Here is a 26,924-nt window from a genome sequence, read left to right on the forward strand (position 1 = left end):
GAGAGCCAACCAGCGGCCATTAATCTCGGACAACCATTATCCGGAGCTCCGGCGGTGGACACCTAGGTAAACGAGGAGTGTTTGGTGCTGAAGTAGACCAATAGCGAGCAGTTGTTTGTGGTTTCAGATTGATTGACCAAATGAATTAATATTTTGTTTAAGAAAGCATAGAGAGATTGAATAGAAATTTGTTGTATTTCCCAAAACTTTAGCCATTTCAACAAGTAAGTTCAACAGCCAATTCCTCCACCAACAGGCTAAAGATTGCAACCTCCAAATCAGTGGCTGCCTCTCCTCTCTGCGCCTGGTTTTTCTTCCACTCATCAACCTCCTTCCTCAAATCTTCTTCCACCATCATGTCAATCGTGTTGAATTTCACCTCTTTCCACATCTCCAACCTCTTGCAAACCCTTTGTATCACATCCTCTCTTGTCTCATCGTCTCTTCGATCTGCCTCTTCTTCGGAAACGAGATCGGTCACGAGTTTCCTCATGTCTCGAGGGAGAAACCATTTGGATTTACACAAGTTTGCATTGTCCGCAACCTCTTTCACAAACAATTCAATCTCGTTTTCATTATACAATTGAGCTGACCCATCGTAGTACTCGCATTCTTCGTTATTGAAGTAATCGTGATCATTTTCGTCTAGTTCTTCCTCTAGCATTACTTTCTCAAGCTCAATCGGGTCCAAGTCCGCGAGTTTCTCGAATCTACGAAGCTTGTTTAGTAGTTGCTGCTTTGTTCCTAACATATATGTAAAAATGGTGATCAGAAATTGATAAACTGCAAATCATAGACTATCAAATGGACTATAGCTGCATTCCAAACCGTAATTTTCTTCTTCTTCTTCCCCGTTCCCGTCTCCGTCGCTCTCCCTGTCGCCATGCCCTTCGTCGTAGCTGTAATCAAAAGGAGCGTCCAATACAGACACAGGACTACATTGCTCCTTATCTTCTTCATCTTGTTCTTCCTGAATTTTTTTCAAACTTTCTGCACTGTTCACTATTTCGTCCTGTACAAACATGCAAACGAAATTCAAAAATCAGGATGATGGATATCAACATAACGTCAAATCTAGATTCTCTACTTAATTTCCTTTCCTTCACTAAGTTTGAACCATGAACAGAAACTTAAAATGAGCCTAATTTTAAGCATCCAAATGAAGTTTCAAGGATTAGTGATTGAATATCATCCATTGAAACTAATGAACTTGAGGTTAATCAGTTTTGATCAGATAAAAGTTCAAAAGAATTGGTCAGAAACTTGTACTGCAAAAAGTTACTGTATTCTAAAAAGGAAAGCAGTAAGGCAATACTGCAATACAAGAGCAAAAAAGAAAAAAGAAAGTGGTTTTTGTCTGTTTTAACCAAATAGTTTCCCACTCAGATAGTAAAAAAGAGAAAACGATCTTGATTGCAGAGATATGCTCAAAAGTACTATCAACAACACTCAGAGCATTTAATGTCAAAGTTCAAAATTTTCACGCTTACACCTCTCCTGAAATGGAAACGGAATTCCTAAAAACAGAGTAAATTTTCAAATTTGAGATGATGGTTATGTCAAACCTCTTTGTAACGGTGACAAGGAGAGGCCGCCGGCGATGGAAAATCCGGCGTCCGGCAGCCGAACGAGGGGCTTCGTTGAAGAACAAATCGAAATGGGCTTTCACAGTAATCTTCCCCAAAATAAGCAACAGAAGTCTCCTCTGAATCCTCGGATTGGCTACTACATGAAGTTCCCAAATCCATTGATCTTCCTTCTTCGTTGGTTTCGGACCAGAAGCCATAGCTAGACCTTCCATTGTGGGAACTCGTCTCGCCCTGCACTATGTGCCTTCGAACAGAGCTTTTTCTTTGCCCAAACGACGCCAACTCCGCTCCACCACCACAATCTCCAGTTTCACGGTTGGCGTTCCGATTTCGAAGAGTTAATCGCTTCAACACTGACCCAAATCGCGCAAACCCCTGATTCTTAATCTGGGTTTTTTTAGCCTTCATAGACGATTTCTGTTTATGAATCTTGAGAGCAGCTTCCAGAAGCAAAGCAGCCGTTCTAGCAGGAATATGGAGGAAAATAGCATTGGGGCTCTTGCAGGGGCTATGTCTCGCCGGAGAACGAAACTGAAAAAGCGGAGATTTCCTGAAATCCGGCGAGGGCTGGAAGGACGTAAAACACGCATTTTTGCAGAAATTTCCAGGAAAAATTGAATTCGTCGAAATGGGTTTCCGTTTTTTAACTTGCAAATCGGTTTTAGACGAAACCCTTTTGAGATTACCCCGTTTCTCAGCAATGTAGGTGTTCAAATGAAAGGGCTCTTGATCCTCTTCCAGCAACTGGTGCAAATTCTTGAGAGGCATCATGGATGAATCAAACAGAGCCCAATCGAAGCCAAGAAGCGCAGAGATTGAAACGATTGGGTTTCCCGATGGAAATGAAATTGATAGGCGTGAAAAGGGAGTGAATGGAGGAGAAAACGGAGACGATGAAGAAGATTTAAGCAAAGGAGGGAGAGAAGTGGAAAAAACAAAAGAGGGAGAGAGAAATTTATGTCAAAAATGAAATAAAGAATTGCAGAGTTGTAAACCAAATGAAATACAGAGTGATTAGAGAAAAGCAGAGGAATTATATATATATATATACATACATACATATATATACACACATATAATGTTATGTTATGTAATAGAGATTGGAAATTAAGAGACCAGAAAGTACAGCACGTAATAAACATAATGTAATGCGCAGTGTTTGTCTCAGCTAAATTACAAAACATTTTTGTTTTTTTAATGGGAAATTGCATCCCTCCTTCCTTCTTTCCTCCTCTTCTCCAAAAACAAATTTTGGGTCAACATTACATCAATGTTTTAAAAAAAGAATATATTTTTTTGAGAACGTGTTAAAAATTTAGTTCAGAGTTCAAATATTTTCTCGAGAAAAGTGAATGTAATGGTTAAAAAACTTATAAGAAAATTAAGAACTAAGGTGGGTTGCATAAAGTAAGAGGTGTAGAGACAAAGGACCGTTAACATGAAGGAATGGACCATTAAAAGTGTACGATGCTTGACATAAGACAAATATGACGACACTGTTGTTTCAAAGTTCATTTGTGTAATTGACCAAAATATTTTCTAGAATTCTTCTATTGACAAATCTACTCTGAAATCTTCGAATGACATTAGAGATGTTCATGGGATAGACGGGATATGGATTGAATATATATATATATATATATATTTCTCATAGGTAAAAGGGTTCCTACTCCCTCTTACATTCCCGGTCTAAACAGGAAATCTCTTTCCCATTTGTTCCATTAATTTCTTATTTACTTTTAGCATTAATTTAAAAAATTGGTTTTGAAGTTGAATTCAATAATTCATTGATGATTTTTTTGATAAGTAATATAAGAAATAACATTCATTGATTGCAAATTTAATACAAATAATGGTAATATTCTGTGACTTTTTAATTCAACTTCTCATAAATACGAACATAATATCTTTATCCAAATATTAATTTTATTATTTAAAATTACATGAAAATGAAATAATATATTAAATATTAAATAAAAGCAATTGAAATTGAAATTGAATGGGTTTAGGGAAATGGTAAAATAAAAAATAAAAATAATAAAAAAAAGGCAACTTTTTATAGGAAACGAAGACGCGTGCCTGTGTGTCCAGAGTCCTTTCACGTTTCTTTTTTTTTTTTTTTTTTTTTTTTTTTTTTTTTCACCTAAAATCTATTTCCAATCCCACTACTCCTCTTTCACCTTTAATTCAAATTCTCCTTCTCTATATATTATTTTTCTCTCAGTCTTCTAATAATAATAATAATAATAATAATAATATATTTTTTATTTTTTCATAAAATATATTGAAATAATAAGATTTTGTGGGGGCCGCCATATTTTTTTTCACTTTTGTCGCCACTTGGACAATATAACCCTCTCTCTCTTATTTATTTATTTATTTATTTATTTATTTAAAGTAATTAATACTCCTTTTTACTTCACACTAATTGTTTTATGATTTTAAGAAATATTAGTCCCATTTAGGTTTATAAAATTATTTTAACAAATTTAATGCGCACGAGGAGAGGCGAGGAGAGGAGTGGGTGATATCATAAGGGTTGTTTGGAGAAAAGCTTGGAGATTTATAATTGGTTGCTTTTCTAGATTACATTTCTATTAATACCTAGGTTTTATGGGAAAATATGTAATTTGGGTTTCATGTGTTCTTTTTGTCGAGTCAACTACCCCTTTCCATTCTCAATAATTATTGCAACTATGCCCTTTATGAAATCCACTTTTGTTTTTAGGTTTAAACTTCGGCTCAACCTTCCATGTTTTCCATAATTAACACATTCTCAATCGGTTTTAATCAAACACTACGTCTTCTAAATGAGAGTGATCTTAAAGATATGATGGTTAAAAAATACTGAAAAATCGACTTAACATAGCCGCCAACTAAGCATGTGGAGAATCAATTTTAGGTAAGTTATTAACAAAATTTACAAAAAATGGAACAAAATGCAGACCCGATGAAGTTTAAGTAACAATAATATTTAATATTGGGTGGAAAAATGAAAGTGGGAAGCCGGAAAAGGACAAAAAAGAGAGCACCGTCAAGGGGTGCGCCGAAGCCATGTCGTTTAGCGAGAATCCAGTGATTGAAGTCCACGTGGAAGATTGAAACGCCGCATCCTGGTTTCAGAAACGGTCGGATATTTGTCCCCCTCTCCGCCCTTTCTACTTCCCACCTCTCTCTCTCTCTAACATAGGATTCTATACCGGTCTATGAACCGAACCGAACCAAACCAAACGTGGGTCGGGTTGGAGATCTACATGGCATGGTATTTTCTTATACAAAAGAAAAGAAAAAAAAAAATATATACATTAAAAGAAAAGGAAGAACAAAAAACAAAGTAGGATATGCAATGGGGACGGGGAGAGGGTTCTCATCACCTAGTCGTCGACAAATCTAAATCAAAATCTAAATCTAAATCAAAGAGGATATGGGAAATATATGGTTTTTTATTTTTTGTTGGAATTAAAGTGAATGAAAAAAGCATGATGAAATTATTTTTAGTTATGGGACAAAATTATATTCCTTCCTTATGGGACCCCGATGCTCTTTGTCGCCTCCCATTTCTTCTTCTTTTTATTTATTTTCCAAATTGTTTCTCAAAATTCTTACCTCAAAACAGAATCTTAACAAAAACCACTTTAATTATAGGAGACATGTCCTCCCAAACCGCCACCCACCCACCCACCCACCTTCCCTTATAATATATTTCCCCTATCCCTATAACAAACAAATGGTACCACCACCTAACGACGCCACCGCAGCTTTTAGGCCTTGGCCCAATCTAATATTTAATTCACTGGCTTCCTTCTCAGACCTTGGCCCAATCTAGTATCTATTGGGTTCCTTCTCAGACCTTGGCCCAATCTAAACGAGAGGCTAGGCCCAGTCTACTATTTAGTGGGGCGACCCCAATCTAAACTAACCTAACTATTTAGTGGGGCGACCCCAATTTTCAAAGCCATTTGAAGAAACAAATAAGGTATAGGAAATGAAAAGATATATATATATATATATATATATATATATATATATATATATATATATATATATATATATATATATATATAGTATGGTTAAAAGCAATACATACATACATACATACATAGATATATATGTGAGCCACCCTAAATGAAATAAAAAGAGAAACAAATCACTCAAACAGACATAAACAAATTAAAAGTTTAAGAATGAAGAAAACTAACAAAAACAGAAACAGAGGAATTAATTTTAGGGGAATTGAATCAGGAAGTGTTGTTATCCACATGCTTACTCAGTTCTTCCAACCTCTTCAGCCTCACCCTTTCACTTTCACCAACCATCTACAAATAACACCGAATTAAGTAATCTAAATGAGTAATTAATTAAATAAAAGAATAAGAACTGAAGAAGAAAGCTACTACTAACCTCCATTAGTTTTGATATACACTGTACTTTCTCGTTGTTCTTTTCATTGAAAGCATCGAGGGCATCTTTGTACTCTTTCTCCTGCTCCCACCAAACAATTCCAACCATTTTTCTTTTTATTTTTATTTTTTATAGAACTATAATTTATAGATACGAAAGTAGAGCCATGGAACTCACCTTCTTTTGGCATATTTGTCCAAGAGGCTTTAATTCCTTGTTTAGCGTATCAATTCTCTTACGGATTTGTCCAATTTCCTTCCTCGTTGGATCTCCATCTATGCCTTCAAGTTCCTGTTCATCATTCCACATTTAATCCAAAATTTCTAAATAAATTAAAATCAAACTCTCACACAATCAGAATTCCAACACGAATTGCAGTTGCAGAGATGAAATAGAAAAAAAAAAAAAAAAAAGAAAGGAAAACGAAAGAGTTAGGGTTTAGGTTTTAGGTTTTAGGTTTTAGGTTTTAGGTTTTAGGTTTTAGGTTTTAGGCCTTAGGGAGGAGGGAGGAAAGAGATGAACAACCTCTCGAATGGAGGCCAAACGCCTTGATTCTTCCTCGACTCGGCCGAGTCGAGCTTGAAGTTTTTGCTGAAGTTCAGTCCTCATCCGCTGAATCTCCTCCTCCTTTTCCCTAAAAGCCGAAAGCGCCGATTTGGACATCTCTTCATCTTCTTTGCTACTGAAACTCAAATTTCCAGAATTCTGCAACATTACTTGAAGCTGCTGCGGATTCTGCTCGTTCTGCATCTCTTGATTTTTCTCTTTTCCCTCCAGAGGAACCGCTTCTGTTCTTGCTTGTATGAACGAATGAATGAATGAATTCCCTCTCCTTTCCTCCCCTTTCTTTTCTTACGCCGCTGCTTTTCTTTACTTTTATTTTTTTCTTTTGCTTTTACAATAGATCTTCAAATTCTGACCCTTGGATTATCCACGGGAGAACAGACTTTTTAGTAAACAAAAAAAAAAAAAAAAAAACAAAATTATATTTGTATTTAATTAATTGATTTTTGAATTTTGGGGATCGGTCATATCATATCCAAATTACAGCTCAATTTCATTTGCTTCGTTGTTGCGGTCCTAAGTTACGTTATTTTAATTATTAATCCATAGGACCACTTATTTATTTATTTATGTCATGTATCAATTTTTTTTAAATATTTATAATATAATGAGAAATGAAAATATGGAATTTTAGTTAGGGTGGTGTAACCGTCAGCTCGAGTAGCAGCGCCGCCACTTGTTACGCAAACCCCACGGCGGTTGTCGGCAGGTGGCGCCACTTTTGTGCGGCGGACGATAATGAGTCAAAAACGACAGGACAGGATCGACTTTTCACCTTTATCCATGTTAATAGTTTATTTATGGTCTCAAACCAATCATTTCCCATTTACTTTTCTTTATATCTATTTTTTATTCTCTCTTATTTCTTTTATTGCTTTATTCCTTTCTTTATTTTAGTTCTTAATTAATCTCTCATTTTTTGCTTTTCTTTTTTTAATATTAATTTCTAATACGAATTGGCGGGCAATTCCGTAATCTTCTTTAAAATCTCTTCATCATATTCAAATTAAAAGTTTAGAGATTTATTAGACACTTTCTAAAGTTTATATACTCGAACTCGAACCCGTAATTATGGGTAAAAATAATATAAAGAATAGAGAGGAAACTCATTGGGTTTCCCCCAATTCAGATTACAGACAAGTTTTACAGTTTAGTAATGGAAAAAAACATAACAAAAATCATCTCTTTTGGAAGTTGAGGAACTTCATGCTGTAAGCAAACACAAAGAAGTAGATGAACACCCAACCAAAGTGCGCCAAAGCAATGTAAGGGAGAAAGTCATATTCATATCCAAATGTGTCTTTCAGGAAGGCTTTCACTGGGATCTCCCCTCTCCCTGCTACCCGGAGATTACCTTCTTTGTTACCTACTTGGGATGTCACTAACCCATTGATCGTCCAAGCGATTGGAGATAGCCAGTAATACCATCTCCACCAGATTGGGATTTGCTGCATTTCATATCAGAATCAATGGAAAAGGAATCAATGGAAGTGCATTCTTGGTGGGAATCAATGAAATATGCAAGTTCACTTACTGTTCTTGGAACCATGAATCCGGAGAATAAGTTCCAGAAGCTGAGGAAGAAGGACATGGCTATGGCTGCTATTTGGGGGCCTGGCGTTAGTGCAACAATCATCATCCCGTACATTGTGAAGTAGACGAAGCACATCAAGATGAAGTAGTAGAACCATAGGAAGTTTGTTGCCTTCCACTCGAATCCCATCATGGAGAACAGTAGTAGAGAGTAAATTATTGTTTGAATTGCGTTGTAGATTGCTTCTATGGACACCTGCACAACAAGGGAGTTCCACATTGTCAGCTTAAATGGTTAACCGCTCAAGTCTACGTCAGCCTCACGATTTTAAAACGTGTCTAGGGAGAGGTTTCCACACCCTTATAAGAAATGTTTCGTTCCCCTCTCCAACCGATGTGGGATATGAACAGAGTTGTTTGTTACCTGAGAGAATGCATAGGGGAGTGGAGAGTACATGCCAGCAGCTCTTTCACGGTAGAAAACTGTTCTCTCTATGGTTATCACTGGCTGTACTGCAGCGGCATTACTAGCTCCCAAGAAGAGAATAGCAGCATACATAGCACCCAAGAAGTTTCTCAGATCCTGTTCTTCATCACTGTTGAATTGAGCAATAAATGTGAACGAAACTTGTTGAAGTTCAATAAAAACAAAATGTGAGGATGGGTTTTGATCAATACGTTTTTTCTCCTTTGTTCCAGAAGATAAGCCCAAACATAAGTCCAATAATGGTTGTCATGAAGAACCGCACCGCGTTGTATCGAGGGTTCCTCCAGTATGACCGATACCATTTCCAGAAACAAGCTTTGTACTGAACATTGAATGACTGAGAATACTTGGTTGGGAAGTGCAGGTCTTGAGATCCGGGAGCTGGTGTACTCAGTTCTTGGATAAGTTCTTGGTTTCTCCTGAAAAATATATAGAAACTTATGAGACTCCGGTTATGAATCACGACTCTCCACAATGGTATGATATTGTCCACTTTAAGCATAAGCTCTCGTAGTTTTGCTTTGAGTTTTCCCGAAAGGCCTCGTACCAGTGGAGATGTATTCCTTACTTATAAACTCATGATCATTCCTTGAATTAGTCAATGTGAGACTCCCTCCCAACAATCCTCAACAACTCCTAGGAGACGAGTCAAAGAATTGAGATAAAAGTGAACGTACTGATAAAGCGCAGAGTTGGCGTAAATTTCTGCAAAATCCACATCAAGTTGAGTCTCAACAGATGAAGCTGTGACATCAAGCATCCATGTAGCAGGATTGTAGCCATCTTTAATCTTTGGAACCCCTGGAACACTCTGTTGCAGTTCAAAGGAGAGTTAGTAAAAGTATATGTAACGGCCCAAGCACACGTTTTTAAAACGCGTCTGCTAGGGAGAGGTTTCCACACCCTTATAAAGGGGGTGTTTCGTTCTCCTCTCCAACCGACGTGGGATCTCTTAATTGACTAATAAGTTCTTACTTCAAAATACTCGACGAGCCTGTGAGAATGGTGACCAAGAGATCCAGCATAAATGACTTGTCCACCTCGTTTCATCAGCAGCAGCTGTTTCAAGATCAAAATATAAGCTCATTTCACTTTTGAAAAGAAATAAAGCTCATATCAATGTCATACCTCATCAAAAGATTCAAAAATATCAATGCTGGGCTGGTGAATTGTGCAGACCACAGTTCTTCCAGTATCGACAGTGTTTCGCACCGTCCGCATGACAATGGCTGCAGCTCTAGCATCAAGACCAGATGTTGGTTCATCCATGAAGATGATAGATGGATTAGCCACCAGCTCTACAGCTATAGTTAACCTCTTCCTTTGTTCTGTTGAAAGACCATCTATCCCAGGAAGTCCAACTAAAGCATCTCTCAGAGAGTTAAGTTCCACCAGTTCCATAACTTCTTCCACAAACATCTACAACAAAGACAGACAGAAATTTAAGGATAACAAACTTCAAGCACATCAAACTGTTTTGTTCTCCAAAAATTCAGGCAAATGAAACCTTTCTGGTAGCTGTGTTGACACTTGAAGGAAGGCGGAGCCATGCTGAATAGAGCACTGATTCGTAGACAGTAAGATGTGGGGAATGAATATCATTTTGTTCACAGTAACCTGACACACGAGCAAATGTTTCTTGATTCTTAGCATATCCTGATATATTAATGCTTCCTTCAATGTATCCTCCTGTCTTTCTTCCTGCTAAGACGTCCATTAGAGTTGTCTTTCCAGCTCCACTGACACCTACGAGTGCTGTCAAGACACCAGGTCTGAAAGCTCCACTGACATCCCGCAGTAATTGAAGGCGGTCCTCATCGATTCCTTGACTCTTCATTTCCTGAAGAATTTGAACAAGAGAGCCATCCATTAGCTTTGTAAACTCCATTAACTTTCAAAAGAATGCCGTAAGAACGAGTAACTTACAGCAGGCATATCCACATAGTAATTGACATGGTTAAATGCAAGGGAAAGCGGCTGAAAGGGCAAAAGCATTCCTTTCTTTGCTGGACTATTTGAATTATTCGCCACATTTGAAGACTTTGCAGGTTGCGTTTGAGTACCTGTAATTAACCACACATTCAGACAAGACCATCCCAGAAAACAGGGATTGAGCTCAAGTTTCTTACCTCTGGATGCAGAATATGGATTTTTCTTGTTGTTATTTGCGTCATCAGCAATGGCAGCTCTTGAATCGCCCAAAGCTGAATTTGGTTCGTCAGATAGTTCAGTAACAGCAAAAAAGGAAAGATTTCATACAGAATTCTTGAATGGAAACCAGAAGAATTGGCTTACGGTTGAGGAAAGTCAATGAAAGGATGAAGAGTAGGTTGAAAAGAAGAGAGAACCCAAAGAGTGCAGCAACACAAACCCAATACATTTTATTAGTATCATAAAAGTCTCTTGAACCAAGGAGAATCTTCCCAACTGTAGTTCCATTTAATCTGGGATCTGTTGGAGGCTGCATCAAGCCAATACAGGTTTAGTTTTGGAAACTAATGACTTGTTTGTCACATTTGATTATGATTTTATGAACATCATACCTGATTCCATCTGTCGTCTAGAAACTCATTAATGACAATTGCATTTTGTCCATACATCATAGGAGACGAGTAGTAACCCCATATGATCCATGGCTCTATGTCACCTGCAAATATCAAAGATATGTAAGTACTATTGATATCCAACCTTGGAAGAAGCTGAGACTTCATTGGAATCCGCACGGTTGTATTCACGTAGAGATTGTGGCTTGTGGGTTAGGCTCGAAGTGTAACGGCCCAAGCCCACCGCTAGCAAAGCTTTCTCTTTCGAGCTCCCCTCAAGGTTTTTAAAATGCATCAGCTAATGAAAAGTTTCCACACTCTTATAAAGAATGTTTCATTCTCCTCCCCAATCGAGGTGGGATCTCACAATCCACCCTCTTCGGGGCCCAGCGTCCTCGCTAACACATTGCTTGGTGTCTAGCTCTATACCATTTGTAATGGCCCAAGCCCACCACTACTAGATATAAAGAAAGTTTTTCCTTGTGAGTTTCCCCACAAGGTTTTTAAAACGTGTATGCTAAGGAGAGGTTTCCACATCCATATAAAGAATGTTTCGTTCTCCTCCTCAACCAATATGGGATCTCGAAATAGTTAAGAGCAAGAGGGTTTAATCTACTTACTTCTGGCAATGATGAAGCCACCTAATACAAAGACCATTAGTAGAGTGAAACTTCCCATAGTGCTTGCAATAACTTGTACTCTCCCAGCTGCAGCAATGAACCGAAAGAGGGAGAGAGCCATCTGATGGATTCCAAAGTAGGCTAAGAGTTGCCGGAAAAACCTAACAAAAGGAAGCTCTTTTAGTGTTGGTAAAAGTTGGACATTTCTCCAATTCAAACATTGAATGCAGATGGTCGGTTCAACATACCTGCTAGCAGCCGGAGCAAACCCAATTGTGTAGTAAGTAAGGCAAATCCAAATGCCTGATTCCATCAATGATAAAGGAATTCTGAGTACCCAAATTGGCAACCCAAAAGCCCAAGCAGGAAAGAACAAAGAATCCCTTTGCTTATAGAAGACAGGCAGCCTGACGATGGTCAAGGCTAGTTCTGCCATTCCATTAAACATCATATTGATTAAGCTAAAGAACAGTGCTCCAAAGAACTTTCCACCTCCTTCCACAGTGCCCACTTTCATTTCTGTCCTGAAGAACACCGTCATTGTAATTAAAGACATGATTGTTATCTGAACTGTCTTGAACACATAGATGAATGAGTTACGCTTCATCAAAAGCCACTCCCTTGAAAAACAAGCCTTGAAGAGTTGCCAATTGGACAAGCCATACTTTTGGGTGACCAATGCAGCTGGATGAGTGTTCCTTTTGTCAAAAGGAACACTAAGTTCTGTGTTCAAACGTTGTCCAATATGAAACTTTTTGAATCCTTGTATAAATTCAGGAACGGAAGTGTATCTGTATGGTTGGCTCTTTCTAAACCAGTATTGTTCTTGGTCCTTTTTGGATGTGACTTCTTGCAGGAAGTCAGCTACTCCTTTCCTTTCTGGGCATTTGAAACCCATGAATTCAAAGAACTCAAGAACGTTGTCTCGTGGGCCTTGGTATACAATCTCACCCTCTGATATTAGAATAACATCATCAAAAAGCTCAAAGGTTTCTGGAGCTGGCTGTAGCAGAGAAATGATCATTGTTACATCCATTATGTGAACCATTTGCCTCATGAATTTGCATATCTGAAAAGTTGTGGAGCTGTCTAACCCAGTTGAGATTTCATCCATAAACAATGCCTTTGCTGGTCCAACCAACATCTCCCCTGCCAAATTTCAAACAAGAACTATGAATAAAAACACAATCCCAACCAAAACCGACTCAATGTAACAGCCCAACTCCACCGTTAGTAGATATTATCTTTTTTGGACTTTCTCTTTTGGGCTTGATACACGCGAGAGATTTCCACATCCTTATAAAGAATGTTTCGTTCTCCTCCCCAACTGATGTGGGATCTCTCAATCCACCCCTCTTGGGGCCAGCGAGGACACTGCTTTGTGTCTGGCTCTGATACCATTTGTAACACCCTAAGTCTATAGCAGATATTGTCCTCTTTGGATTTTTCCTTCTAGATTTCTCTTCAAGTTTTTAAAATGCGTATGGTAGGGAGAGGTTTTCACACTCTTATAAAGAACGAACGAGTTTTGTTCTCCTCTCCAACCGATGTGGGATCTTACAATCCACCCCCTTCGGGACCCAGCGTCCTCGCTGGCACATTGCTCCGTGTTTGGCTTTGATACCGTTTGTAACCGCCTAAGTCCACTGCTAGCAGATATTGTTTTCTCCGGACTTTCCCTTCTAGGCTTTCACTCAAGGTTTTAGAACACGTCCACTAGGGAGACGTTTCCACACCAATGTTACTTGTGACCCATCAAAATGGTTGACATGGAGGAACATACCAGTAGTGACACGCTTTCTCTGTCCCCCAGAAATGCCCCTCCTCATCTCATTCCCAACAATGATATCAGCACAAATATCCAAACCCATTATCTGCAACAGATGATTCAGCTTCAGCCAAAACGAAAAAACAAAAACACAAACTAAGAACTGAAGGAAGGAAGGAAAGAAACAAAACCTTGAGAACATAGTCAGTGAACAAGTTGGTTCTCTGCCCTGAAACTGAAATGGCTTTCATGAACGCATCAATTTCAGGGTCGGGTTTGATTCCAGCTTCTTTTTCTCTCCTCGAAAGCTCTTCCAACATTTCATACCTAGTTCCAACCCCTTGGCATCTCCCTGAGAAATCAAACGTCTCCCTCACTGTCATTTCCCAGTTATGAAGATCGTGTTGGCTGATATACGCAGAAGTCCTCTGAGGAACAAACTCCTTAAACTCGTGCCCACAATACGTGATTCTTCCATCTTCCTTCACGTTATTTTCCAGTTTCCCTGCAAGTGCTCGCAGCAATGTCGTCTTCCCAGAACTTGGAGGACCCAGAAGAAGAGTCATCCTACATTTTTACATCCATTTCACCAAATGGGTATCACCTAAACTTCATAAATTATCATGTCCCAAATGAAATAATATTGAACTCACTCACCTGGAGGGCTTCACCACGCCACTAATATCCTTCAGAATCTGGATTTTCCTCTTGTTGGGTGGGGTCAACCGAACCAAACCAAGCACACTCTGTCAATTTAAATCAAATATATGAAAAAAAAAATTGTTTTTTTTTTTTTCCTTTTTTTGATACCCTTCAACCCAATACTTAATTAAATTTCGAAATTTAAAAATAAAATGAAATTACCTCAGCTATATTGAGAAAAACATTGGGCAAAGTGGGGTGCGCTCTGCTGCCGACGTGCAGTTCACCTTCCACCGATAAATGCTCGAACCGGACTTCGATCTTCGGCATCTCAATCCCCACCCTTCAAAAAATTCAACACAAAATCAGCTTTTGACCCAAACCCATTACTCAAAATTTAATTTTGATCCTGTTTATATGAAAACTCACCTATCCGTGCGATCTCTGAGCCTTCTCAAGAACTTTTCATTGTCTTCTTCGATGATTTTGAGCATACTCTCCATTAATTGCTGTTTCTCCTGCATTCCGATCTTTGTTACGTCCACCTCATCGTGAACTACGCGTCCGTTATCCAGCACGTGCTTCAGCATCCCTTTTCGGAGGCGGTCATACGTCGGAAGCCGTTCTATCGCCGCCCATTTCAGCTCCTCTTCATCTTCCTGCCGTCCGCTTCGAGTGAACACGTCGGACGGTGCTTGCCATGCTTCTCTGATGCTCGCCGTCGCCCAACTTCTCTGACTCGTCGACGCCCAACTCCGTCGACTCATAGATCTCGCTAGATCATCAGCCACCATCTGAGCGGCTGCCATAACTATTCAACTGATTCGATCACGCTCTGTATTCTATACGATTAAAACAGAGGATTTCCTTCTACGAGAGTTGATATGGAAGAAAGATTCGGGCAATCAGACGGCGTCAACGGGGAATTAAAGTCAGAAACTGCGAGGGGATTGTTGTTGCTGCTGTCGTTGCCGCCGCCGCCGCCATTAATGGTGCAGGGGAAGAGGAATTGTTTGGAAATGGAGGTATGAATTTGGATTGTGGTGAAATGGGGCGGAAGTTTTAAAGAGGGAACTCCGGCAATGAAGAAGGGGAGAGAGAGAGAGAGAGAGAGAGAGAGAGATGGGAGAGGATTAAAGTAATGATGAAGTTGACCGGAACTCCGGGAGGAAGAAGATGATTATACGAAGCAATCTGTATATATATATAATATATATATACACACAGAGAGACAGAGAAAACAGGGCGGACGGTCATGCCGATTAATTATTTTATTTATTATTCGATTCATAAATTAAATTAATAAATTCTTCAACTTCTAGATACATAAATTTAAATAGTAATTATATTTTCATCATTGAATTCACATCATTTTATTTTAGTCTATGCTTTATTTTAATGTTTTGAGACTATAATTCTAATATTCATGTTTGTTTTTTTTTTTTTTTGGTGAAATTAAGAATATATGAATATGTGTGTTTAAAAAGAATGTGGCGTATGAATATGACTAATTGGGTAGGCAACTTTATTGGATTCAGATATTATATTGATTAAATTATTGGCATTGTGAATCACATTATTGATTTGATGAATGGGTTGAATAAACCCACGTACTATTTAATCTTCCTCAATTGTTAAACGGCTCTATTTTAGACAAATAATCCTAGTAGAAAAAGTTAGTTAATTATGATTAGTATAGTTTAGTCAATCATTGGTAATAATAATAATAATAATTTATTCACCAATTTGGTCCCTTAGTTGGATTATTTATTTTTTAATCATTATAATATTTTTTTTTTCTTTGAATAATTCATGTCTTCCTATTTTAATTAGTAATTATAAGAGGTTTTATTACCTCAATGTATCTCGACCAGTTAATATATATATATATATTTTAATCAAGAGATTATAGACTCGAAATTTTAGACTCACCTCCGCCAGAAAAATGAAAAAAATTGAATTTTTAATAATAATAAATAAAAAAGAGAGTAGCATCCTATAATTTTTAGTCTGACTTTTTAGAATTAAAAAAAAAGATCTAGAATATAAGCCAACCTATTCAAATATTGGGAAGCAATCTTTGATTATATTATTATTTATTTATATTTAAATTAAAATTATCGTCCAAAAAAATATTATTATAACACCTTCTAGAAGGGGACAAATCAATTAAACTGTAAAAGTTTTACATAGACCAAGCCATAAGCTAGCTCTTCCACATTATGAGCTCAATCAATTAATTATATTTTTGGTAAATTAACACTTTTGAAAATTTAATTTTATAAAAGATATCTTAGTATAACCGATAATTTATTTCATTACGAGCATCAAGCAATTAATTCTATTTTTAGAAAATTAACCCTTTTGAGAATTTAATTTTATAAAAGATATTTTAATATAACGGATAATTTAATTTGATAGCCTAAACTCAACTTTTAGGTAGTAATATATTAATTTTTTTTTAAAATAAAAACAATAATTACGATAAATTAAATAAAATTTTTAAAAAATGTGGAGTATTTTAAAGGGTGTAACCAGGTCAAACATTGGAACTAAAGATTCTTTAAGGCATATTAAAATATGGTGATTGTCGAACATTTCAAACTTTGACTTATTAAATAATTATTAATTTGGCAAATTCTATGATCACAGCAATATAATATCATTAAGAAATCAAAATAGATTAACGTGTGATCAGGGCTATTTATTTATTTATTTTTGAATTATCAGAACCACAGACTGTAACAGTATTGAATTTTTGTATTATTTTAAAAAATATATATTTTTTATTTGTAATAATTTTAAAATCAATTTAACATTACTTAGAAATGACAAATGTGTGATGTAGTATTTTATTTAAATACCGCCAATTTGAATATAATACTTATTTAAATGACAGAGAAGAAAATACCATTTCAATCAAATTACAACCATACCCTTAATCGATTAATGATCTCTACCTAAATTTAAATCTTTAATCTTAGACAAATATCTTAATTACTTTAATTAATAAATTTAAATATTCAATCTAGACAAATGTGTACAATAATATATAAATGAATGGTAGCATGTTCGTGCTCTCTAAGAGAATGCATTTTAAGTATATAATAGACTACTACTTGGTCGCATTGTACTCATCCATGCAAACAAATAAACATTTTATGTTTCTAAAAACATAAGTGTTATGGAGTGAATATTGTCGAGCTCATGGGTCTAGCTCAACCTGACCCACAAACCGAAGAAGACGAAGGGAATTTCTTGTCGGTTCACAAGGTCAGGCTGAGAAATAAAACCGTATTTAGTTGGATACTAGTTCTTGAGGATTGTTGAAAGGAGTTCCACAAAGTGCAAATGTTACAATTAGAGTTCTTACCGAAGTACAACTCAAGGGTATGAACATTGGGTGGAGGTTGATATCGTCACAGAGACACAAACTAAGAGAAGATATCAATCTCCACTAGCGCAGCCCCTGCAACCACAATGCACACACTCAATGACCTTCTCCTCCCTCAGGTGCTTGGGAACCCGGCACACGCATGTTGTCGCAAAGTTGTGATCTCGTGGTTGTATGCATCTTAGACAGCACAAACGTTCATAACCAGGCTGCACAACAGAAGAAGTTAAGTAAGACATGACTGAACACTTCCAGGAATAGAATGAGTGCAAGCTTACAAGCTACAACATTTGAGACAACTGATATTAGTCCATTCAAAATCATAGGATTTCATCCCAACCCTTCTGTTTCAAAGGGCACCTAGGTGCATTGCTGTGTGCCTTACTTTTATCTGTAATGTGTACTTGCCTCTATTTGTCTCAACTAATGAAGAAAGGGCCAGGTTTTTCAAATTTCTGCCTAGGATGCCTATTCTTTAGAACTCGTACAACCTATAGATCAAATCCTGTTCAAATAAGGTCGTGGCATTGGCTAGGATGCCTATTTCATACAAAATATAAAAAAAAAAATTAAAAAGAGAGAGAGAGAGAGAACCCCCATTTCTTACACTTTTCAGCTATCTCATACTTCACTATATTATTTTTTCTTATACTCCGTTGGAGAGGAGAACGAAACATTTTTTATAAGGATGTAGAAACCTCTCCCTAGCAGACGCGTTTTAAACATCTTGAGGGAAAAGTCGAAAGGAAAAGCCCAAAGAGGTGGACTTGAGATGTTACACTTTTAAAAGGACTTATCTAACTTGCAACACTTCTTCCCAGAACTTAGGCTTAAGAGTTATTTGGTTACTTCAAACTCACTTTTCTATAGCCACTTAACTTGCAAAATATTCTGTGCTAATCCCTATATGTGACATCTTTTTAATAAAGAAACCAACCAATTTCACCCCTAACCTATGTAAGCCAAAACTATTAAGCAAACGAGCAAAATGCATATCATGCCAAGCTTAAAAATTCACCGATCTATGAAAAATTAATGATATGGATGAAACGATTTCGTCGTGCAGAGGAGGTTCGACACAAGAATAGATTGTTTGGAGGTCAAAGACCAAGAAAGAATAAGCAGAAAATACATGGAGGCACATTTGAATCTTCACATTGAAAGGGTCACAGAACAACAACTACATGGAACCAGATAACATAGGAGAGGCAAAAACAAACCTTCTTCCATTTTGCAATTAAGTTACGATCTGCATAGCCTTGATCCAAACAGAATTCAAATAATTCCTTAGATATTTCCTTCCTTCGATGATAGAGGTCAAAGACATAGCGGCTTTTCTGATGTGCTATTTTGAATATAGGCCACAGCGTCTCACATTTTCTCTTACCATCATGTGTGTCATTCTCGGCTGCAATCATCAAAAGAGTAAGCCAACATCAGAGTCATAAACCCCAGTGAGGAGAGTTGGTAACAAATTGAAGACAGACCTTCTCTCATCTTAGCTTGCAATTCTCGGAGAGTTGGTTCAATTAGCTCCCATCCCTCAGGATACTTGACACGGTTCGTCTTAATCTTGGGCATTTTTTCCGCAAATTTGGAACTAAAACACGACAATCAAGTTTAAAATCCTTCCAAATGGAACTCGTTAAACCAACAAGACATGCACAGAAGCTAGTTGAGTTACAGATATATCAAATGTACTAAGATTGAAACCGCAATAGAACTTTTAATCGGACTCCCATATTGTTACAGGATAGTATAATGCCCAGCTTATACTTAACTCAAACTCCTTTTTCGTTTTAATTCTGTTTCTATATAGTTCATCCACATTATCGAACAAAATCCCCAAAAAGCCAAAAACTCAAACCCCAAGGCAAAGGGGCTGAACCAAACAGAAGATGAAAGGGAGTTACCTGGAAAATTTCCTCGTATGTGGGTGATCGAAGACTCGGTAAGGCAGGATCCGGAAGAATTTGAGAAAGATCAAATGGACAGAGAGCGGATCGGCGCGCAGATCAAAGGAGAAAACGTTTAAATCGAGGGAAAGAAAAGAAATTTTTGAAATCGAAGCAAAGCTAGGGCAAAGTTGATGAGATTATGAGAGGAAGGTTCGAGAACGATGGAGGCGGTGGTTCAACTGAACTAGAGATATTTTTATTTTTATTCCGAATAACTCACAATATATTTTTTTTATTTGAAAAAAAATTAATTCTAAATTTTTTATGAGTCGAATTGCTAGCAAATTACAATAACTTGAATATAATAATAGCACAAAAATGAAATAATTTAAATAATTTTGTAAATTAAGCTGAGCTAATGAACAATTTATAGTGAAGCAAATTGACCCTCCACATTCTGAGTTCGATCCATCCATGAAGCTTAATATATATATATATATATCTCACCCTAAGTTGGCATAAGATTTCCTGTATTCAGAGGCTACCAAAAGGATATGTTGATACATAATATTGAACTCAGAGACCTATGATGAAGCCATGAAAATGGTAAGCATTGATACAAATATTCTCGACCAAATTTACATCATACGCTACAATATTAATTACAGCAAGGTCGGCGAGTTCTAAAACAGTTCGAACTCGAGGTGTTCTCCAGTGGACTTGCTTTCCAAATACCTGAACTTGTTTTGTTGAGCAATCATGCTTGTAATGTCCATATCACATAAGTCAGGAAGTTCTGGAGGGATTGCACAACGGATCAATGCCCAGTTTAGACCCTCGAAGAATGGGTGCTGTTTGATTTCTGCAGCCCCTTTCTCTGTCCCGAATCGATTTTCGGGTTCTTTTATCAACAGTCCTCGGATAAGATCTCTTGCTTGGAAACTAACGATCGGGCTGTCGGGAAAACTGAGGCTCTGAATGATTACATTGGTTAATGTTTCTTCATTGTTTGAACCCTTGAATGGGGTTCTACCATATAGAAGCTCATATAGAAAAACACCAAACGTCCACCAATCGACTGCAGCTCCATGACCCTCTCCTTTAATGATCTCGGGAGCCAAATATTCGTGAGTGCCAACGAAGGAATTTGATCGTGCATCGGTCGGTTCGGCAATGAGCTGGGGCAATGACCTGAACTGTGTTGTGAGGTCAGGTTTTGACTTCCTTGCTTTGGCTGTAGCAGGTAAGAACCTGGGGCTGAAGCATGGGACTTGACATGATGGTCCAATGCAAAATGGCTCAACACAACTAGAATCTCTACCTGGAACTGAGGTTTTCACCAAGTCTGCATTGAAGGATGATGACTTCAGGAGCGTTGGACTGACCGTGCACCTAAGCGACAGGTCAAAGTCGGTAAGCATTATGTGACCATCTTCCCTGACAAGAATGTTCTCGGGTTTTAAATCTCGATAAATAACGCCAAGCATGTGCAAGTACTCCAAAGCAAGGAGGACCTCAGCAACATAAAATCTGCAAAATGGTATAGACGAGCGGTTTTAGCCAAATTCTGTGACCGATCGTCAATGCAACGAATATACATTCCAGATTTGCGACGAAAATTATAGTAATACGCATACAAGTACAGAATAAGTATACACGAGCAGCATTTGCCTCAAATTTGTATATTTTTCGTGTGATTTTTGAGCCTATTTAATGTCAGCAAACAAGGTGCAGAAGGTGAAATCAAATATCATATAACCTTACCTTGCTGCGGGTTCAGGAAAAACTCTGCTAAGCTGCTTCTGCCTAAGAACATGAAGATCTCCTCCAGGACAATACTCCATGACCAGACATGATAAATTATCTGAAGTAAATTGAACATAAAGTGTTGGAAGGAAAGGATGATCTAGCATTCTAAGTATTTCTCTCTCAGTTTGCGCTCTCGGCATTTTCTTCCGTCTTGCTAGAAACTCATTGTCCATGACCTTGATGGCAAATAAGCAACTAGTGCCAGTTAGCTCAGCAAGATACACGGTTCCGATGTCCCCACAACCAAGCTTCTTTAAAAGATTGAAATGCCGCAAGCTGAGGACCCCATGCTCCAATTGTGCGTGGCGTATGGCTTCCCACCTAACATCTTTCGACATATGAGGTCTGTTACCATTACTGGATCCACGCCCATTGCTGTCATCGCTTATAATACTCGTCGTACTGCTACTGTAATCACCTTGACTACTTTTTGAGCTTTGAGAAAATTCGCCCTTATCGCGTGCCCTTGTATTTCTTTTTACTCTAACATCAGAAGCCTTGCCATCCCCGTAGATGCCTGATTTGCTAACGCCTGATTTCGAATTCGTCATGCTTACACCACTGCCAAGACCACTAAACTGGGATGCAGAGGCCTTCATTGAGTCTTTAGCTGCACCATTCAGTGCACAGTGGCATCGCTCACATATCAACTTCCTATTACTAGGATCCGTATCATCATTGACTGCATTGTATGTGCTTGAACTACATGTTGGAGAACTCAAATCCTGTTTGACTTTCTTCTTAGCCAGCCCCTTGTTCCTAATAACGGGTTTAACCGAACGGGAGGCACTTCTAGATAACTTGGTAACCTTATTGCCACTACCCAACTTAGACGAAGATGCAGTTTGCATCCTACCTTTTCGTCCTGCCTTGGACGATGCCGCTTTATCTGCTACCCTGCTTCCAGCAAGAATTTTCTTCTCCTTCTCTAAAACCTTGCCAATAGTGCAGGAAGATAACGATGGTGGGGTAACGGACTCCTCTTCCTTGTCCAGCTCTGCCCTTAATGTTTGAGATCCAACTTTCCTTGACGATGTGGTATTGACATTTTGTTCCACAGTAACAACCTCGCTATAATTTTTTGTTTTGGCAACAGGCAACTGAAAGGGACGAGCACTTTCAACCAGAGATTTAACAGCAGATGCCTGGACATGCTCAAGTCTCTTCTCGAAGTTCAATTTCTTTTCCTCTGGAACCAGAGATATTTCAACCACGCTTGAAGAAGAGCCTGACTCAGTAGCTTCAACCATAACTGAATTGTACAATGTCTTGATCCGCCCAGCTTCGGAGATTCTTGAAGAGCTAGACAATTTTGATGCTCTCTTCATAGCAGCCATTTCAGACGCTTTCGAAACACATAGTTCCCTAAGTGCTTGCTTCAGACTACCAGAATCGGAAGTACCAATACCTGGTGAGCGAGGTATGCCAACAGTGATCAGCTTCTTTAGTGTACTTTTTCTCAGTGCATTTACCTCTACTTTCGAATGACCTAAGCTCTTGGATGCATTTTTAATACTAATTGACTCAAAAATCTGATTGATATCATCCTCTAGAGATCCTTTGAATCCAATTTTCAATGCAGAAAGTTTCCGATCTTTATTTGATAAGAAATCTGAATGATGAGATCCTACCTTACTTTGAACAGGTTTGATTTCTTCCCTTGCTTCAACAATTTCACAAGTACCAGTTCCCATTACTAACTCCACTCGCTATACGAAAGCCCTTAGATAATGAGTCTCACACTCTTGACCTGTTCTTTGCATCACTAGAACATTGATTATCCGCTCTTCCACTCGCCATAAGCTGCGACATTCAGGCCATCTAATCATCACAAAAACATCAAGATACGAATTAAGAGGAGACATGAAGAGATAAGAAATAACGGAAGTACAATTAACTGCAGACTGGGTAATGATTAGCATCCATTATTTCCATTATACCATTTGCCCCAATAGTCACTTGCATCGTCCAAGAAATGGTCGAAGACGCATTCATAAAACAGCTCAAGATTTAGAAACATCAATGAATCCAGCAACAGAAGACGAAAATATTAATCGCTTTCAAAAACGGATGGATCGAATAAACCACAAACCCACCACTCCAACTTCAAACCACCAAAATCCCCTCTTAGACTCTACAGCAATACGTTAAATGACATTGTAGAGTGATGAAAACGAACAGAATTAACATAACAACAAAAGGACAGCAGGAAAATGGGATTTGACAAAAACAGCGAAAAAGAAACAGAAACCTCAGCATCCAAGAGCGAGAGCTCAAAAACATAGCTGGAATAGCAAAATCCAGAAAGAACTCCACAAGGAATCAAAATCAAAAGAGAAAAAAAAAAGGAGGAAGAGTGAGATCAGAGACGGCATTTACCTGCGGCGAAGTGAATTGAAAGGGCGCACGCAATGGAGCCCAGTGATAGGATTGTGAAGAATGCAAAGGAGACGAACGCATAAACACTTGGGAAAACCTAGTTTGGGGTCCGGAGCGGTGGGCGGAGAGAAGAAGGGAGAAACGGAGGTCTAGAGAGAGAAAGAGAGAGTAAAATAGTATCTTTCTGTTCAGAATTCTGAGACTGCCTCTGAGTACTTAGGAGAGATAAGGCCCCGCTTTGGCACCTTATGAGCACTGCCCACTGGGTTTAATGCAACACACAAATATAATAAATTAATAATAATAATATCTTTTTAAAAATACTTTAAAATAATAATTTACAATTAAAATCTCAAATTTTCATTTTTTTTTTTTAATTATTGTGAGATATATAAATATATGGACATATATTGAATAAGGGCATGAAGCATAGGATCCAATTTGAAAAATGATAAAATTAGAAGTAAGATGACAAGGAGGAGACAATTCACATTTTCTTCTTCTGACCACTTTTGGCTGCCTCCTATTTTTCTATTTCTCTCTATTTTTTTTTTTAATTTCTCCATATTACTTTTATTTTTTTGAATTTTATATTCATTAAATTCATTTTACACATGGTATCAAAGCTAGATATCAGATAGTGTGCCATCAAGGACACATCCCTTATAAGCATGAGAAACTCGAAAGATATTTGAATCATGAACCAATTTAGTTGGGATACAAATACGAGAAGGGATTTTAGTTTTTACGGTTGATTTAGGTAGGTGAGTGAATTAATTATTATAAGATAGTTATAAATATGTTATGTGAAACGAAAACCCAATAATACAGAAAGAGATAGAAGAATAATGAGGCACAAGAAGCCATCGCTTTCAGATGCTATGACCACCATGAAAGAGATGGTTGTGAACTTGTCAGCTTCCCCAACAAAAAAGTTTCAAACAGAGAGATGGGATGTCTCCCTCTTTTCAGTGTCTCTGCTTTGGTGCCGCCTTCCCACTGCCCGCCTCCCTTTATGACTCCGTTCAATACCCATTTGGTTTGGCATCAATGCTCTGTGGATATTCCCTACTGTCAGGTGGCTCCTTATGAGCGTCCCACACCTCTTTGCAAAGTTGCTTGGATTCAACCATCAGTCAAGAACTTTTTGAGCTAAGAGATATCCAATCATACATAAATTTAAGCATAGATAAATTAAAGCAAGTTTCTTACAAGTTATGGGCTATCCAATCAGAGAGATGTTCTTGAGCTAGGGGTGAAAGAAAACTGACAAAACACTTCAAAACTTGGAAATATTTTATAGAAATGCTGAAGAACATGCCATACAAGAGACATAAACTAGCCAGGAATTGATAAATTCACATAAAACTAAATGGGTCTATAACTATAACTGGTCATAATAGTTCATCCTATATCATAATTAAGTAACCAAAAATCCAGGTCTCTAGATAGCAGTTTGAATGAATCCGAGTACTGTGTAAGGGAGGGTTGCAAAATCTGGTTAATCAAAGAGACTGAAGCACATCTCCTGTATCATACAAGCAAGAAACAAATAAGGATATTGGTTAGAAGAATAAAACAAGTTTAATTAGGATTCTGAATGAATTTGTGATACTTACATCCTCCGACTCTTCTTCATCTTCTTTCTTGTCCTCTTTCACAGGCTCGGCAGCCACAGCAGCAGAAGCAGCACCACCGCCGCCGTCAGCTACAGGAATAGCAGAACCAACAGAAGAGATTGATGCCATCTTCTCCCTTCCACTGGCTATGACCTCTGCTAAATCTCTGCCCTTAACTTGGGAAAGAAGCAACTCTATTCTTTCATCTTCAACCTCTATTCCAACTGCGAATGTACGCCGATTAACAGTTCAAATTTTCAATTTATGAACTGCATTTACCGTAATCAACCAGACTAAACGCGAAATCCAATTAATCTACTCTAATGAGTACGTAATCGAATCAAAACAAAACCCTAAATATCATACCAGAGCCGAGAATGGCGTTGATATCCTCAACGGAAGGGTGAGTGTTTCCGCCCAAAACAGCCGACAAATACGCTGCAACTATCTTCATCTCTGAAAATCTATAAAAAGAAAAGGAAGCTCGAATCAAACCGTGTTAAAACACTCTGCCAACTGTAACTAAAACAAGAACAGAATGGGTGTAGAAGACGAAGAACATACCGAAGACGGAGGAGAACACAATCGCACAAGATGAATGGTGGAATTGGAGAAACAAACTAAGCTATATGAAAGAATTTAAAGGGGAAATTTGGAGAAATTTTCCTTATTCCCGCTGTTCCATAATTTTGATTTCTCCATTAATTTGAAATATTTTCCAAATTTATCAAACTTAGAATTTTATTCCATTTTGGTCATTTATTATTAGTCCATATATTTTTTAATAAATTTTAAAATTAGGTTAATTTATTAGTCCATATATTGCGTTTAGAATTTCCTTATATATTAAATTCAAATTTAGGGGAAAAAAGAATTACCTTAAAATATTTTAACTTTCCAAGTTCTACTCTCTAAATTTTCCAATATATTTCAAAAACATCATATTTCGACTATTTAAATTTAAAAAAATATATTTTTTTTTATTTTTAAACTTTAAAATTTTAATTTTTTATTTAAGGACATTTCTAATATAAAAAATAGATGTATAAATAATTCTAACGATATATTTTGAGATTAAATAAATAGTAACTTATATATTTGGTAATAAATATAGTTTAAATTGATTAAATTGAATTTTGATGGCTTTTCTCGTAAATAATTGAGAGGGGACACGAATTTGATTTATGTGTGCAAATATTATAACACTACATGCAAGTATTCAACAATTCCATATGATATGGTGGAATTTGATTGGATGGGTCGCAAATTATATTAATTATCCAAATACCATTTATATACAATGTTTTTTATATTGGATTTTTAAACATTCTTCTTATTACAATATAATATTTTAATGAATTAAATGAATCAATTAATAAAAATACTTTATCTATTTAGGGTTATTTTTATTAAAATTAAAATTGAGCTAAACTTATTTACAAAATAATGTTCAATAAAATATTTGTTGAGATTCGTGTATATATACACGTGTGTAAATTATAATATAAAACAATTCAACAATCGATAAAATTAAAATTTATTATTATTTTGTGTAACAATATCCTCGAATAACATATATTATTATTTTATTGATTTAAATTTTAAAACTTTCATAAATGAAAATTTTAAAATTAAAAATTTAAATTAATATTTACTCTAAATAAAAAAAAGAAGCCGA

General features: G+C 37.1%; 6 protein-coding genes across 10 annotated transcripts; all 6 read right to left on the reverse strand.

Moving 5' to 3' along the window:
- Positions 1 to 174: 174 nt before the first annotated feature.
- Positions 175 to 2,612, reverse strand: LOC111803561 (uncharacterized). 2 transcript variants are annotated; one of them, XM_087127715.1, is made up of 3 exons: positions 1,566 to 2,612; positions 799 to 1,012; positions 175 to 744 (listed from the first exon to the last, which is right to left on the reverse strand). In XM_087127715.1, exons 1-3 carry the CDS (start codon positions 2,358 to 2,360, stop codon positions 218 to 220), a joined length of 1,536 nt encoding a protein of 511 aa, XP_086983841.1. In that variant the 5' UTR covers positions 2,361 to 2,612; the 3' UTR covers positions 175 to 217. The 2 variants fall into 2 exon arrangements, with proteins under 2 accessions (XP_086983841.1, XP_023543798.2); XM_023688030.2 differs by having other exon boundaries at positions 829 to 1,012; positions 1,566 to 2,611.
- Positions 2,613 to 5,715: 3,103 nt separating this feature from the next.
- LOC111803564 (uncharacterized) lies at positions 5,716 to 6,841 on the reverse strand. Its single transcript, XM_023688035.2, has 4 exons — positions 6,516 to 6,841; positions 6,168 to 6,281; positions 5,991 to 6,071; positions 5,716 to 5,905 (listed from the first exon to the last, which is right to left on the reverse strand). Exons 1-4 carry the CDS (start codon positions 6,738 to 6,740, stop codon positions 5,828 to 5,830), a joined length of 498 nt encoding a protein of 165 aa, XP_023543803.2. The 5' UTR covers positions 6,741 to 6,841; the 3' UTR covers positions 5,716 to 5,827.
- Positions 6,842 to 7,554: 713 nt separating this feature from the next.
- Positions 7,555 to 15,267, reverse strand: LOC111803555 (pleiotropic drug resistance protein 2). 3 transcript variants are annotated; one of them, XM_023688022.2, is made up of 19 exons: positions 14,577 to 15,267; positions 14,370 to 14,490; positions 14,163 to 14,251; positions 13,697 to 14,072; positions 13,521 to 13,611; positions 11,986 to 12,886; positions 11,738 to 11,898; positions 11,118 to 11,221; positions 10,870 to 11,035; positions 10,704 to 10,778; positions 10,501 to 10,637; positions 10,082 to 10,414; positions 9,703 to 9,993; positions 9,550 to 9,633; positions 9,252 to 9,385; positions 8,766 to 8,993; positions 8,512 to 8,683; positions 8,089 to 8,343; positions 7,555 to 8,002 (listed from the first exon to the last, which is right to left on the reverse strand). In XM_023688022.2, exons 1-19 carry the CDS (start codon positions 14,954 to 14,956, stop codon positions 7,733 to 7,735), a joined length of 4,368 nt encoding a protein of 1,455 aa, XP_023543790.2. In that variant the 5' UTR covers positions 14,957 to 15,267; the 3' UTR covers positions 7,555 to 7,732. The 3 variants fall into 3 exon arrangements, with proteins under 3 accessions (XP_023543790.2, XP_086983979.1, XP_086983978.1); XM_087127853.1 differs by having other exon boundaries at positions 10,501 to 10,778; XM_087127852.1 differs by having other exon boundaries at positions 11,738 to 12,886.
- A 2,021-nt stretch (positions 15,268 to 17,288) lies between these two features.
- On the reverse strand, positions 17,289 to 19,688 carry LOC111803557 (protein BUD31 homolog 1). Of its 2 annotated transcripts, none has more exons than XM_023688026.2 (4): positions 19,455 to 19,688; positions 19,029 to 19,127; positions 18,762 to 18,949; positions 17,289 to 17,750 (listed from the first exon to the last, which is right to left on the reverse strand). In XM_023688026.2, the coding sequence occupies exons 2-4, from the start codon at positions 19,120 to 19,122 to the stop codon at positions 17,595 to 17,597; spliced, it is 438 nt and encodes a 145-aa protein (XP_023543794.1). In that variant the 5' UTR covers positions 19,123 to 19,127; positions 19,455 to 19,688; the 3' UTR covers positions 17,289 to 17,594. The 2 variants fall into 2 exon arrangements, with proteins under 2 accessions (XP_023543794.1, XP_023543793.1); XM_023688025.2 differs by having other exon boundaries at positions 19,029 to 19,141; positions 19,455 to 19,687.
- Positions 19,689 to 20,009: 321 nt separating this feature from the next.
- On the reverse strand, positions 20,010 to 23,862 carry LOC111803556 (serine/threonine-protein kinase KIPK2). The gene is made up of 3 exons (XM_023688023.2): positions 23,628 to 23,862; positions 21,204 to 23,069; positions 20,010 to 20,969 (listed from the first exon to the last, which is right to left on the reverse strand). The coding sequence occupies exons 2-3, from the start codon at positions 22,940 to 22,942 to the stop codon at positions 20,123 to 20,125; spliced, it is 2,586 nt and encodes an 861-aa protein (XP_023543791.2). The 5' UTR covers positions 22,943 to 23,069; positions 23,628 to 23,862; the 3' UTR covers positions 20,010 to 20,122.
- A 935-nt stretch (positions 23,863 to 24,797) lies between these two features.
- On the reverse strand, positions 24,798 to 25,945 carry LOC111803182 (large ribosomal subunit protein P2B). Its single transcript, XM_023687472.2, has 4 exons — positions 25,811 to 25,945; positions 25,613 to 25,710; positions 25,247 to 25,470; positions 24,798 to 25,155 (listed from the first exon to the last, which is right to left on the reverse strand). The coding sequence occupies exons 2-4, from the start codon at positions 25,698 to 25,700 to the stop codon at positions 25,129 to 25,131; spliced, it is 339 nt and encodes a 112-aa protein (XP_023543240.2). The 5' UTR covers positions 25,701 to 25,710; positions 25,811 to 25,945; the 3' UTR covers positions 24,798 to 25,128.
- Positions 25,946 to 26,924: the final 979 nt, after the last annotated feature.

Source organism: Cucurbita pepo, chromosome 10, assembly GCF_057944985.1.
Source record: "Cucurbita pepo subsp. pepo isolate OVF chromosome 10, ASM5794498v1, whole genome shotgun sequence".
NCBI classification, from domain to species: Eukaryota; Viridiplantae; Streptophyta; class Magnoliopsida; order Cucurbitales; family Cucurbitaceae; genus Cucurbita; species Cucurbita pepo.

Bases quoted from the DNA above. Each gene is read 5' to 3' on its own strand.
- LOC111803561 (XM_087127715.1), bottom strand. From the start codon at position 2,360: ATGATGCCTCTCAAGAATTTGCACCAGTTGCTGGAAGAGGATCAAGAG. The intron at 1,013-1,565 runs GTTTGACATAAC...ATGTTTGTACAG, and splicing joins CTTGTCACCGTTACAAAGAG to GACGAAATAGTGAACAGTGC. The intron at 745-798 runs GTCTATGATTTG...CATATATGTTAG, and splicing joins CAGCTATAGTCCATTTGATA to GAACAAAGCAGCAACTACTA.
- LOC111803564 (XM_023688035.2), bottom strand. From the start codon at position 6,740: ATGCAGAACGAGCAGAATCCGCAGCAGCTTCAAGTAATGTTGCAGAAT. The intron at 6,282-6,515 runs GTTGTTCATCTC...AATGATGAACAG, and splicing joins GTTTGGCCTCCATTCGAGAG to GAACTTGAAGGCATAGATGG. The intron at 5,906-5,990 runs GTTAGTAGTAGC...TGTTATTTGTAG, and splicing joins GTATATCAAAACTAATGGAG to ATGGTTGGTGAAAGTGAAAG.
- LOC111803555 (XM_087127852.1), bottom strand. From the start codon at position 14,956: ATGGCAGCCGCTCAGATGGTGGCTGATGATCTAGCGAGATCTATGAGT. The intron at 12,887-13,520 runs GTATGTTCCTCC...GAAATTTGGCAG, and splicing joins GAGAAAGCGTGTCACTACTG to GGGAGATGTTGGTTGGACCA. The intron at 11,222-11,737 runs GTAAGTAGATTA...TGATATTTGCAG, and splicing joins TGGCTTCATCATTGCCAGAA to GTGACATAGAGCCATGGATC.
- LOC111803557 (XM_023688026.2), bottom strand. From the start codon at position 19,122: ATGCCCAAGATTAAGACGAACCGTGTCAAGTATCCTGAGGGATGGGAG. The intron at 18,950-19,028 runs GTCTGTCTTCAA...TGATGATTGCAG, and splicing joins GCAAGCTAAGATGAGAGAAG to CCGAGAATGACACACATGAT. The intron at 17,751-18,761 runs GTTTGTTTTTGC...TCTGTTGTGCAG, and splicing joins TAATTGCAAAATGGAAGAAG to CCTGGTTATGAACGTTTGTG.
- LOC111803556 (XM_023688023.2), bottom strand. From the start codon at position 22,942: ATGGGAACTGGTACTTGTGAAATTGTTGAAGCAAGGGAAGAAATCAAA. The intron at 20,970-21,203 runs GTAAGGTTATAT...ACCATTTTGCAG, and splicing joins TTTCCTGAACCCGCAGCAAG to ATTTTATGTTGCTGAGGTCC.
- LOC111803182 (XM_023687472.2), bottom strand. From the start codon at position 25,700: ATGAAGATAGTTGCAGCGTATTTGTCGGCTGTTTTGGGCGGAAACACT. The intron at 25,471-25,612 runs GTATGATATTTA...GTACATTCGCAG, and splicing joins CAACGCCATTCTCGGCTCTG to TTGGAATAGAGGTTGAAGAT. The intron at 25,156-25,246 runs GTAAGTATCACA...TGTATGATACAG, and splicing joins ATGAAGAAGAGTCGGAGGAT to GAGATGTGCTTCAGTCTCTT.